This window comes from Staurois parvus, unplaced genomic scaffold (assembly GCF_062004578.1).
Source record: "Staurois parvus isolate SC_StPar_1 unplaced genomic scaffold, SC_StPar_1.0 ptg001417l, whole genome shotgun sequence".
Classification (NCBI taxonomy): Eukaryota; Metazoa; Chordata; class Amphibia; order Anura; family Ranidae; genus Staurois; species Staurois parvus.
The window spans coordinates 79791-94002 of record NW_028319213.1 but is presented as its reverse complement, the minus strand read 5'-3'; the positions used below and the strand labels follow the sequence as shown (position 1 = coordinate 94002).

At 40.1% G+C, this 14212-nt stretch overlaps 1 protein-coding gene across 1 annotated transcript; it reads right to left on the bottom strand.

The window, feature by feature from the left end:
* Positions 1 to 12062: 12062 nt before the first annotated feature.
* On the bottom strand, positions 12063 to 13907 carry LOC149436147 (E3 ubiquitin/ISG15 ligase TRIM25-like). Its single transcript, XM_089661953.1, has one exon. The coding sequence runs from the start codon at positions 13862 to 13864 to the stop codon at positions 12275 to 12277; it is 1590 nt and encodes a 529-aa protein (XP_089518079.1). The 5' UTR covers positions 13865 to 13907; the 3' UTR covers positions 12063 to 12274.
* Between the last annotated feature and the right edge of the window lie 305 nt (positions 13908 to 14212).

The following is a 14212-nucleotide window of genomic DNA, read 5'->3' as shown; positions in this document are numbered from 1 at the left end:
GCCTTCCTTTGGATCTTTTGCCCTGCTACCACCCAAAGAAAAGATAATCCATTTCATGAACTACTTTAACCGCTCGCCCGCCGCCCTATAGCAGCAATACTACTACTACAGGGCGGAAGGGCTGTGCAAAATCGTGTGTAAATATACATGATTTTGCATTTCCGGGTAGGGGGCGTGCGTGCCCCCTACCTGGAAAAAAAAAAAGAGCTCACTCCTGTGGTGGGACAGGTGAACAGTAAGTGCTGGGTATGTCTCAGAAATGTCCTAGCAACAAAGCAGGGCAGGAGTTTTTCAGTCAGGCTTCACTTGTGTAAATGCGCTACGCCTATAGCAAGGGCATTTTTCAACTTTAGTCAAAGCTGCACAGTTTGCTTTTATCGGGAGGTGCCCTTTACCACCATAGACAATTTTTTGCTAAGAAGTGAGCAATGCCTTTAACTCTGTCCTGTCTTTACTGTGTGCTGCTGTGTGCCAGTCTTCTTCTGTGTCAGGATCTTCCCTTGTCAGCAATTAGCTACCCCTTCCTTTTACTCTTATAAGGCTACTTTCACACTGATCTGCCACAAAAACGCCTCAAAAATGCATAAGCATTCTTACCGCATTTTTGCCACTTTTTTTAAAGCACACATGACTTAAAACTGCACCAAAAACACTTCCCAGATGTGTTTTTCAGGCGTTTTTCATTGACTTCAATGGGAAGAGATGTTTTTGGGGCATTTTTTTTTTTTTTTTAACTCCCCAAACATGCCCCAAAGATGCTGCAAGCAGGAGTTTTTACACCGCACCGCAAGCGCAACATACATAGATATACATTCACATACATAGGGAAACAGTTTTCTTGAGCTTTTCAGGCACATTTTTTTAACGCAAAAACGCTTGAACAATTTCTCAGTGTGAAGTAGTCTTATTGACCTGTGAAATGTCATTATTGTGTTTTCATTGGTTGCATTTATAATAGTAACTGCAGTATAATGCTTAGTGCTCCTGCCTATATCTATAGGTCATTCTCCTCTTGCTTCATCTCAAATAGATTTTGTTGTCAAGCAGCATGAACATTCTGTGGTGAAGTGCTGGAAGGCTGTTGCCAGATCCTTTAACTACTTGCCCTCCAGAGGATTTACCCCCCTTCCTGACCAGGACATTTTTTGCGTTATGGCGCTGCTTTATTTTAACAATTGCGCAGTCAGGCAATGTTGCACCAAAATGAAATTTACTTCCTTTTTTCCCACGAAGAGAGCTTTCTTTCAGTGGTATTTGATCACCTGTGTGTTTTTTATTTTATGCACTATTAAAACAAAAAGTGACAATTTTTGAGAAAAAAACTATATTTTTGACTTTTTGCTATTAAACATGTCCAGTAAAAAATTTTTTAAAAATTAAAATGTCATCAATAATTTAGGCCAAAATGTATTCTGCTACATGTCTTTGCTAAAAAAAAATCCCAATACATGTAAATTAATTTGTTTACGTGAAAGTTATTGTGTTTACAAATGGCGGTATATATACTGGGATTTTTACTTTTTTGTTTGTTTGTTTTAATTTTTAATAGAAATGGCGGTGATCAGCGACTTATAGTAGGACTGCGGCGGGCATTCTGACACTGGGTGGTACTGACTTGGTATCACTGACATCCCCATTGACACCAATTCAGTGATCAGTGCTAATAAACAGCACTGACACTGTACTAATGGCACTGGGCAGGAAGTGATTAACATGCAATCAAAGGCTTAACTGTGTGCTGTTTCACTATGGGCTGAGTTAGTGCTTTCAACTGTAAGCACACTGCTTTGTATGGCTCTGCTATGCAGAACCATACAAAGCAGTGTGAAAGAGCTGACAGGGGAGAGAACTGTATTGTTTACATACTAAAGACTAAATTTGCCTAACGTAGCACCTATCCAAGAGTGTGGTACATACTGAATGCTTATGCTGTGTGTGAGAAATAAAATTACAACTTTGTGAAAAAAACACATTTTATTCACTTCATTTTCCAAAAAAATTCTAATTTTACCAAACGTCAAAAAAAATACCTCAGACTGTCTACTGTCAAAAAAGGGGTAATTTGGAGAGTATTTTTACTGTCCTGACATTTTAGGGCCTCAAGAAATCAGATATTCAGTCAGTACACCAGGACTGATTAATTTTTAAATATATATATATATACCATAGTTTGTAGACTCTATAACTTTCACACAGACTAAATATTATACATTGATTTGGGTTATTTTACTAAAGAAAAGTAGCGGAATACAATTTGGCCTAAATTTAGGGAGAAAGGATTAATTATTTGCAAAGTTTTACAGCAGAAACTAAGAAAAGGTTTCTTTTTCAAAATGTTGTCTTATTTTTCTTTATATACAGTAGTAAAAAATGAAAACCCAGTGGTGATTATAGAAAGCTTGATCTGTCTCAAAAAAATTATTTAAAATTAAATTAGGTGTAGTGTTGCATGACTATTTGTCATTCAAAAGTATGCTAAAAACTGAAAAATGGTCTGGGCAGGAGGGGGGTTAAGGGGGTATCAAGTGGTTAATGATCTAATCGATGAAGCCTTTTCTCACTACAAAAGAAACACTACATGATTTGTAGGTGTGAAAGTGACATGTTTCATGTTGAAAGTGCAAGTGATGTAACATTATTTTCCTTCCGCTGTGTGATGAGACATCTAGCTAACAGGTGGGAAGCCTCACTTTCATCAGTCACTACATGCACTGCTAGTAATATGGAGTCACAACAGAGCTTACTGAATTTCAAAGAGGGCAAACTGTTTTGCTGTCTCATGAGGTACAATATCAAAGCTTATGACGGCATATACAGTTTCTGGGAAAATGTCGTCTAATAAGCATAAGCGTGGTCGCCATGGTCAGCTGGCTGAAACAGACAAAAGGACATTGCGCAGGATTGTGACCCAGAATAAGAAACCAACTGCTGAAAAAGTGACTGCAGAGCTCAATCTCAGTCTTCAGGGGACTGAAGACTGAGTGTTACATCACTTCCTCTTTCCATGCAAAATATGTGGTCACTTTCACACCTGCAAATCATGTAGTGTTTCCATTTTTTTTGTTTTCTACCTCTGTACATAAGTTTGTTGCAAGCTATTTTAGTGATTACATTGGAAGCCGTGTATTTAACCACTTCCCTGCCACCCTATAGCAGAAATACTGCTACAGGGTGGCAGGGGTGTGCAAAATCACGTGTATATATACATGATTTTGCATTTCTGGGTAGGGGGTGCACGGCTGTTAATCACCGGGTTCCGGCCGGTAATTACCCGCCGACGCCTGATGATTACCGAGGATCTCTGATGGGGAGGAGGGCTGCTTTGTTTACTAACAGTCCTCCTCCCTGTTGGCTCGGGCACACTGATCTGGATGGCTGTGCACAGTCATCCAGAGCAGTGCGCTTACAATGAAGCGCCACCACATTGCCCACCAGTAAAACACTCCCAGCACACAGTTAACCCTTCCTGCCTAGTGCCATTAATACAGTGTCAGTGCTTTTTTTTAGCACTGATCACTATATGGTGTCACTGGGGATGTCAGTGACAATTAGTCAGTTCCCCCCAGTGTCAGAATGCCCGCCGCAGTCCCACTATAAGTCGCTGATTGCTGCCTTTACTAGTAAAAAAAAAATTCAAGTATATATCCTTCGTCTTGTGTTAGGGTCGGCACCGACCCGTTTTTAGGTTTTAAATGCTTAAAATAACCATATAAATTTGTTTATTGCATCAAGCCTTTATGACTTTGTCAGGAACCTCTATTTCAACAAAATAAAAATAAAAAAATTGATTTCACTAAATTATAAAATGCTCAAGGTGAAATTATGACCTTTGTGTTGTTAGGGTCAGTTTCGACCCAGTTATAAAAATAAGATTATAAAGCAATAATTAGAGCCAAAACTGAAATCATAAGTTCACTGTCAACCAGCACACTGACAGCCAGCTCCTCTCCCAATCATGTGAGCTTTAGGGGATTCTCATTTTGCCTTGTTTTCCAGTATACCTGCACAAAAACCCGCTGAAATATTCAAGTCCAAAAATGGTAAGATGTGTTGGAGCTCAGTACCTCTTGATGGCAGGGCAGCTGCTGCAAATGTCATCAAAATGACCCCTGGAATTACAAGGTTTGCTGGGATGAGAGTCAGTGACATCAAGACATGTTTTGAGCTATTTATGCTATTGTCACTAAAAAGAGTCATCATTGCTATGACAAACCTTGAAGGAAAAAAAGTCCGTGTCAGCATGTGGAAAGACATTGATAAGGAATACCTGGATGCCTATATTGGTGTTCTTCTTCTTGCTGGAGTGTACAGATCCTGCAATGAGGCCACTGATAGTCTGTGGGAAGCATCGACAGGCAGAAATATTTTCCGGGCAACAATGTCACTTCAGACATTTCAAATGATATCAAGAGTCCTCAGATTTGACAACAGAGATACCAGAGCAAGATCTGACAAGCTTGCCCCCATCAGGGATGTCTGGGAGAGATGGGTGCAGCTCCTTCCACTGATGTTCAACCCTGGGCCAGAGGTGACAGTGGATGAACGTCTTGTCCCCTTCCGGCAATACATACCCAGTAAGCCAGGGAAGTATGGCATAAAAATCTGGGCAGTCTGTGATGCAAAAACCAGCTATGTCGGGAATTTACAGATTTACACAGGCAAAGCTGCAAGTGGCATCCCTGAGAAAAACCAAGGAAAACGTGTGGTCCTCGACTACTGGACTGCAGGGTCACAATATCACTTGTGACAATTTGTTTACTAGCTATGACCTTGGAGAAGAACTTCTCAGGAGGAAACTTACCATGGTGGGCACAGTGAAGAAAAATAAACCTGAGCTGCCTGCTGAAATCTTGCAGGTGAAGGACAGGGCTGCACTGTCCACAAAGTTTGCTTTTACAGACACCACCACTGTTGTCTCATATTGTCCACAAAAAAAAACGGAATGTGATACTTATGTCTACTCTTCACAAAGATGCAGCTGTGTCATCAGGAAGTGACAAAAAGCCTACAATTATCCTCGACTATAACAAAAACAAAGGAGGAGTGGACAACCTGGACAAGCTGACTGCCACCTACACTTGCCAGCGAATGACCAGGAGATGGCCAATGGTTGTGTTTTACAACATCCTTGATGTGTCTGCATATAAAGCATTTGTGTTGTGGACCCACATCCACCAAGGATGGAACTCAACCAAAAAAAACAAGCGGAGAATGTTTCTTGAGGAGCTGGGAAATTCCCTTGTCAAGCCACACATTGAGCGAAGGGAACGGGTGCCCCGAGACCCAGATGCTGCAGTCTTGGTCAGACAGCTGCAGAGGTTACCTAGCACTTTGTCCACGCCAGCATCCTCCTCAGCCAGCCCTGCCTCAACATCATCCACAACAGCCACAACCCACTCAGGCCACCTGATTCTAAAAAGAGGTGTCAGGTCTGCCCAAGCAGTAAGGACAGAAAGACAAATGTACTGTGCTTCAACTGCAACAAATATCTCTGCAAAGAACACACTAAAAGTGTCACGTTTTGCCACACATGCATCTAAACACACACACACACACATGTTCTTGCACACAGACTTTACCTCTGACTTTGTTTTTTATTAGTGTTGGAACAAGTAATTGATTTCTGTTGGTTTGATTTGCAAGGTCAAACAAACAACAAACAATCAAGCAAATCTATATTTTGTTATATTTATGATATATATATATATATATATATATATATATATGTATATATATGTGTTCTGTTTTTCATTTTGTGTTTGTACTAAAGTTCTATTGCTGAAAAAAAAGACTTTTTTGCCTTTGAAGTAATTATATATATATGGGTCGAAATTGACCCGTAACACCATAGATGTTACTATAGTTAATAATATTAAAATGAAAAAATAAACAAAACAAATTTATTTCAGAGATGTGTTCTAAATCCCCTCAGTAATAGTCAGGTGACATAACCTTTTATTTATATGATTCTCTTGAGGTTTATTTTACATTGTTTTTTTTAATTGAAATCGAGGGGTATACTGACAAAAAAAAGGCCCAGGGGCCCACACCAAAAATATTAAAACCAATATTTTCATGGATAAGGAAGCCTAACAAGGTAACCAAGAGATGAGAAACAAATTGGATGATAGATAATTTGTTTTTAGTGTATTTTACAACTGATTTAAGACATGGGTCAAAACCGACCCGTTAACATAGGAGATGGTAACAGGAAACTAACACAAGAGGAAGGATATACCGCCATTTGTAACTTTCACGTAAACCAATTAATTTACACGTATTGGGATTTTTTTTTTAGCAAAGACATGTAACAGAATACGGTACATTTTGGTGTAAATGTTTGATGAAATTTGATTTTTTTTTTTTATTTTTTTTTTTACTGGACATGTTTAATAGCAAAAAGTCAAAAATAGTTTTTTTTTCTCCAAAATTGTCTTTTTTTTTTTTTTTTTTTTATAGAGCAAAAAATAAAAAACGCACAGGCGATTAAATACCACCAAACGAAAGCTCAATTTGTGGGGAAAAAAACCCCGTAAATTTCATTTGGATGCAGCCTTGCATGACTGCACAATTGCCAGTTAAAGTAACACAGCGCTGTAACGTAAAAAAATGGTCTGGTCAGGAAGGGAGGTAAATCCTCAGGAGGGTAAATGGTTAAATCTGACATCAAATCTTCTTTTTGTTTGTTTGTTTTCTCCTTTTGACCAGGAACTTTAAACTACCAAGGTTTTCCAGTTCAGTTTAGTGGCTGTTTTTTTTTTTATTCTATGTCAGACATCCCCCTATCTGGTGCTCACTATCTTACCTTCATTTTAAGTAAATTTCTGGCTTTTGCAGTCAGACATGAAACCCTGAGGCAGTGGTATTCCATAATTTAGATTGTCAGCAAAGGCCAACAACATTGGTTTCTTTGATTGCAGTTAAATCTTACATATTAAAGTGGTAAACCTCTGAAATTAAAAATAAATTTATCCCTCTATAGTGTGTACTAGCCTCAATCCAAAGCACCGAGTGTGATTTCTGTCTCCTCCTCTCCATCTGTTATCTGTTATCTGTTATCCATATTTGTCACGCCTGACAAGTTATCCCAACAATGCAGAATCTTGGATGATGCCAAACCTCCACCCCCCCTCCCCTTAAGCACACAGAAGGTGATTTACAACCTCAGCTGTGCATGTTTCTCTATGAGATTGTGTAGAGGGGGATGTGGTCTTTCTCTCCATTCAGGTTTCAGATTACACTCAGCTCTAAGCTTTATGCTGTGCCGTGTGGGTTGTCAGATCCCTAACCCCTGCCTGTTGGAGCTGAGAAATAGTCTTTGATCTGTTAATTTACACCCGACTGCCCTCTGATCGTATCTACCCAGATGGAAGGGGATGGATCTTCCTACAATTGTTTTTTTTTTTTTTTTCCTGGTGCCCTTGTTCTTCACCTGAAAGGCAATAATTTGGGCAGGCTCGACCTTCAAAATAACATGGAAACTGTTCTGTTTGCAAGTCAGTTGCACTTGCCACCAATCTCTTCTCTTCTGTTTTCTCTGAACTGGTGCCACATTTTTGTGGTTTTCTAAGCCTGGTTTTCAGTTCAGGTAAAGTTACAATAAAATGTGGATATTGGTGGCTTTTCATTTCACCATTGTAAACTGGAGGGTTTCTTCAGAGGTGTGTTTGGCAGTGTGTTGGAACATTTTCTCAGATATTGGTAAGGACATTTTCAATGCTTTGTAAAGAATGATTATTTAGGTCGTGGAGACAGGGTGGGGCCAGGTTGGTAACCTGGATTATGGGTAATGTTGCCCAAACTGTGGGTGGACACTGGTTGGTAAAATGTTATTTAATTAGTGTAGGAAATTGCTGTTTGAGTCTAAGTTACTAAGCATGTTGGTCTGTTAATGGTTAACAGTAGTTTTGTTTCGTAATAAAGGTTAAAGTTTATTTCATAATTAAAGTGTAAACCCTTCCCAAGCAAAAAAACCATTCAGTTTAAATTGAAATGAAAGTCAAAACATTTATGTTAGGATATTAAAAAAAGGGAAAAAAATGTATTTATAATGTTTGTTTCTTGTATAAGTGGTCACATACACTCTCTTCTCAGCTGCATAGAAAGGCATGGGAGAAGAAACAGCAGTACACTGATCTTCCCAGTGATAGGTGGTGCAGTGAGCAGAAGTCTGATCATTGGAGGAGAGCACACTGAGTTCCCAGCAGAGCTAGAGAACTGACCATGCTGTGCTCTCATGCCTAGTGTGGTCAGTTTGTAATAGAAAAGAAGAGGAACTGGCAGGAACATCAGGTATTTCACACAAAGGAAGTAATATAAACAGAACAGGATACTTACATACAAGTACAGGGTACAGCAGGAACATATCAGGAAAATGAAATGTTGGGTTTACATATGCCTTAAAATGTATTTAAACCCAATAAAGTGGCTGCGCCCTAGAGTTTTCCCACAACTATTATCATGTGTTTACTTCAGTATTTAGGTATGTTATTATGGCATTATGGGTGTTAATTAAGTGTACAATCCCATGTTAGGGCCACAAAAGAAAAAAATAGAAATGTAGACCCATGGATTGCCACCCCCTATCACCCATTTGTTTTTAAATTAACAATCACCATAGCCATATATTAAGAACATGCCTCTCTGGAGCTGCTTTGCTGGTTCTTTCGGTTTTGTGTTTCAGGTTACAAGCTGCCTGCTGTTGCTCAGATGATTTACCTTAGCTGCTGGGTAGATCTTCAGGAAGCTGAGTGCTGGATTTATGATAAATATCTCTGTGGGAAAACAATGAATGTAACCTGTCACCTGTAGCGCTCTCCTTTAGTTAGGTTGTCAGGCTAAATTTAGTTTTTCCGCTTTACTGTAGTGAGTGGAACAGTGATCTATTGCTTTTCTCTGGCCAGCGTTTCCTAAATGGTTGTTTGATTCCTCCCACCTGCTTCTGGAAGACTCCAGAATATAGGGCAGGGAGAGTCAAATGAATATTTATCATGCCCAAGCCAATCCCTGGAAGGACGTGTCAAGAAGGTGGCTGGGGAGGTGACAAATATGTACTCTGTTCTCAATGACAGGAGTTATTCATTCATTCATGTCATTCAGGCAGCCGGGAAACAGGGCGCTGACAAGCTCTCAGCACTCCACTCTCCAAACAGCAATGCTGTTCCCAGGGCAGGTGCCCCTTCTGTCCCCCCACTTGTCCTAGCCCTGGTAATGGGGTGTATGTTTCTATTAGAGTGACCTCCAATTCTAGTCTTGGGATGGATGAATGCTGGGTTGTTCACAATTAGTGTTTTTGGTGTCTCTGCTTAGTGAGTTAGTGAGCACTGATTGAGAGTTGGTGTGTGGTCCTGGAGGCTCCCTGGTGATAAGTGGCTGAAGTTATGTCCTCCGAGCAGTTCTGTGTCTTTAAAGCTAAACTCCATACAAAACAAATATCTTCCCTTGCAGCAGGGCTTCTCATACACTAACTGCTCATTTACTAATCTAATTGATCAGAAGAAGCATTTTTAGTTACCTGATCCCAGTCCGCACAGCTGCCTTTCCCCTGTGCTCTGGTGGTTGCAGGTCCTCTAATGTAATCAAGTGTCAATCAATGCCTGTAACCCTGCACTGGACATGAGGATGACAAGGGACAGTCCACTGGTGGAGTGGAGTGCCAGCTGCTGGGGCAACTAGGATAAGGTAAGTTAAAGTGCTTTTCTGGTCCCCTAGACATAAACGAGGGTTTAACTCTTGCAGGGTGGGGGCAGTCCTACTGTAAGGTAGAATTTGTGTTTTCCCTGCAGATGGACCTGAACTATGGCCATACACAGTGCAACAAGCCTAGTACAGATGATGAGAAAATCGGACAAAAAATACCGCTTTCAGAGTGATCGTCCAATAATCTGATCGTTAGTAGACAGCTTTAGAGAGCCAATCACAACAGTTCATGTGAAATTATCCGAAGGGACAAGCATAAACATTTTTCTTGTACAATACCAAAACTAACGATTTTCATTTATTTCATCAAATTGAGTGACCAAGACCGCGTATGTTTGGAAATGAAATAATATATTACAATACAATACATTACATCACTTCCAAAGTTGTATTCTGTCATACGAGAATTTTAGTAACCTCTTCATTTTCGATACTAGTATGCAAAAAAAATGTACAATCATTCGTCTGATATTCTTATTGTGTGTACAAAGCTAAAGAACTGAATGAATGATGTCCGATTTGATAGAACTGTTGAATCGGGCATCAATCGAGCGAGACAAAAATGGTGTGGTAGAGTGATGAGAGACAGATATTATCAGTTTTGTTTGACCCAAGTTGACCAATCGAGGAGGATCCAGTGTTGGTCAATGGCATTTTTTCATACCCTTATATGTAGATTAATTGTGAGTGATTCACAAGGGCCCAAAAAAACACCATTCATTGACCCGTTATGATCTTTTTTTTTTTCCTACACCAACCAATCAACTGGGGTCAAAATCATCGCTCTCTTTCACTCATTGCTAAGGCATAGCACTTTTGTATTGCTCAAGTGATGTCTGATTTGACATCGATCATTTAGTTTTATCACATCATGCATGGCCACCATTAGAAAAAGCAAAGGAACAATGTCCTACAGATGACAAAACAGTAAAGTTAAATAAAATATGAGCCCATTCACATCACTATGTGGTGCACTGCAATGCATGCATTACTGTGTGTCGAGAGGAGTTGCATTAGAAAGCCACATTTTTTTATTGGGCTTGACACACGTTTGTGCATGAAAAGATTCTTCAAACCAAAGAGCATTTGCATCAGTGGTATGCCATAGCAGGTGCCTTACATCACATTGTATGCTGGGCTGCAACTCACAATAAATGGCAAAACACATATAAAATGCATTATAGTACCAGGCGCTCTGCCGCTTCATGGCGCGTGAATACGCCTTATCCATATTGACGGTGCAACAAATGATGAAATATACAAAATGTGAACATATAAAAAGGGTTTATTGAGTTTTTACAAACTGATATCAAAGCAACAGTAGGATGTGGTTCACATATTTTTCACATATTGTTTTACTATTTAATGTTAGGGGCAATATTCTGTGATGTACTCCAGAGTTCCCACCAAGTGACACCATATAGGAATTCTGCCATGTATAGACCTTCTGTAGGGAGATGTCAGATGGGTGTTAATGTGATTGCCAAACAGAGCATTTCAGGGTCAGTGAAGAGGGAGAGTCATCTAGTTTTAAAGAAGCAATAAGAGAGAATCACCCAGAGTCTAAAACCATGAGTAACACAGGACAATACGTTGTACAGCACATGACAATACAAACTCACTGTTAAGCAGATCTTTGAGCAAACACACTTTTTAGTGCATATATCACCATTTATCTGCCTAATGACTTGTGATTCTGTTTGGCTCTTCATATGATCTAGACAACACTGCCACACAACATTGCCAGTTCCTGGAGCTCTACTGCAGCCTTTCAATGACCACATCCCTATCTCTATTTTGTCTCTTCCATGTTAAAAGATACTGTGATGTTTCAAGTGATTATCTGAGGCTTTGAACATGTTGCAGGAGGCTGTAAGGTGGTAGAGGCATTCTAAAGGGGACTGTTAGTGGTTACAGACATGTTACAGGAGACTGTTAGAGGATACATACAGTACATGCTACAAGAGACTGCTAGAGGTTGCATACATGCTACAGGAGACTGCTAGACGTTACATACATGCTACAGGAGACTGCTAGAGGTTACATAAACACTATAGGAGAATGTTAGAGGTTACAGGTATGCTACAGGAGACTGCCAGATGTTAAAGACATGCAACAGGAGACTACCAGAGACAGCATGCTAAAGGAGGCTGCCAAAAAGAGAAGTCTTTATTCCCAATATTGGTATCATGGGTATTTGCATAATCCCCTATTTTTGCATAGGCTCTTAAGTTGATCAAGTGTTAGTGTCACAACAGGACTGCTGTCCACAAATCGGTCAAGTGTTGACCCTGCATTCCAGCTGTTCTGACTGCATTTGCAAGTATGTTTATCACTTTCTCTATAAACGTTTCTTTGCTATTACCTGTACATAGCTACTGGCAAAGGACATGTTGCCTCTCCGAAACCTTCTCTGTGTACCTTGTTGTGTCACAATACACAGGAGGATTTTAGCATTTTTAAAATGCAGTTGTCCTGTTCTTTTTAGTGATGTGTTCTTGTTCCATCTGCTGAATATTCTACTAGTCCAAATTCCCGATCTCCTTTTGGTGCCATCTCTGTTCGGACAAATTTCTCACATCTCCTGATTACCCCCAAATATTTTTATACCACCTTTCCATACACCAAGCGCAGCATGAAGGGGTTCTTCAAAACTGGTGGTGAAGGTGTGGAGGTGGTGGATTGGGTGACACAGATTGTAAAAGGAGATCTGCCCTGCCTCAAAATCCAGATATATCCTGACTCTGTCAATGGAGAGATTGGTAGGTAACTGGATCTTTTTACTGTCATGTATCACCACATACTGGCTGTTAACTCTGTACAGACCCCAGGACTTCTCATTATTTCCAATATGTGATTTATCTCCTGTCCTGTCCATACTGGGGTAACACAAACCGACTCTCCAACTCTCTGAACCCCCAACATCCAACTCCCAGTAATAACGCCCAGAGGAGAAACTGCAATTACTTATCACCTGAGGGTAAAACTGAAATCTCTCTTGTGTTCCTGGGCGCTTCTGACTTCTCTCAGATTTGAATGCAGATTTCCTGTCATCTGATATATGTAGATTATTACTTGCCGTGTTTACATCTAGTATTATGTCTGAAGCTTTCTCAACATAAATTCCTTTGTTTACCTCTGTTATTAGATCAAATAAACCCATGTGTAATGTCTGTGAGATGCCAGTCACATCTAGATTTGCACCATCATGGAGGGGCTTATGTTCATTTTTGGCCTCATTATCTTTTCCCTGGGGATCATAGAAATCAGATGGGTCTGAGTCTTGTAAGACAGTTATTGGGTCTGTCATGTTACACAGTTCCTCAATGTGATGCATCGTCTTGGACAGCTCATCCTTCTTTATTTGCAGCTGCTGTATCATATCACAAATTGAGAAGGAAAGTTCCTTTTCCTGCCTGGAAATCTCACTCAGGACTCTCTTCTCCAGGTCTTCCAGCTGTCTCCTGAGGTCTATAAATAAGGCAGTGACTATCTCTCTTTCACCAGCTGATTTACTTTCTACTTGCCTTCCATGTTCCTGCAGACTCTGAACTCTTTTCTCAGTCTCCTCTCTCTCCATCATCAGTTTCTGTAGAACATTCCTCAGCTGCATCTTCTTCTGCTCAGAGGCCTCATCTAATGACTCCATCTGATGTCCTCTGTGTTCTCCAATCAGACAGCAGGACACACAGATACAGACAGAGTCGTCAGTGCAATAATACTCCAGGATCTTCTTGTGGATAGAGCATTTTCTCACTTCCAGGGTAGTGGTGGGGTCAGATAGGACATGTTCTGGTGACCGTTTGTGGACACTCAGATGTTTATCACACAAAGAGACTTCACAATGAAGACAGGATTTAACAGCAGCTACAGGAGAGTCCAAACAGTGAGAACAAAAGATTCGGGTCTCCTCCTGATCTGGTTGAGTAGAGTGGAAATTCTCCACTATGTTACGCAGTGTTATGTTCCTGTGCAGTGCAGGTCGATTCTGAAACTCTTCTCTGCATTCAGGGCAGGAATATTCTCCAGATCCATCCTGGGTATCCAATACGCAATTAATACAGTCTCGGCAGTAGTTATGTCCACATTTCAGCATAACAGGATCAGTATAAATGTTCAGGCAAACAGAACATTCCAGCTCCTTTCTTAGACCAGCAGACGCCATGGCCGACAGAATGGGGGAGAAATGAAACTGAAAATCTCCAGGCTTGGAATGCAGAGGGGGCGTTTCTACATGTTCATAGGCTGGTTGAAGCTGAGGCTGTAACTCGAGCTGCCTTAAAGAATCAGCTATAGAAAAGGACACAGAACATACTGTGTATCACAAAGAAAATTGTGTTGCTAATTTGTGTAATTGAATAAGATGTGAAATATTCTCGTAGAAATGTTTCCTTTGGTTGTATCATTTACAATAAAACATTGTGCAAACTGTTGCCGCTATATAAATTCTGTATTATAATAATAATACACATTAAATACACAAAAATACACAAATGATAGTTTGTGTGAAAAG

Excerpts from the sequence above, each read along its gene's own strand:
- LOC149436147 (XM_089661953.1), bottom strand. The coding sequence starts at position 13,864 with ATGGCGTCTGCTGGTCTAAGAAAGGAGCTGGAATGTTCTGTTTGCCTG.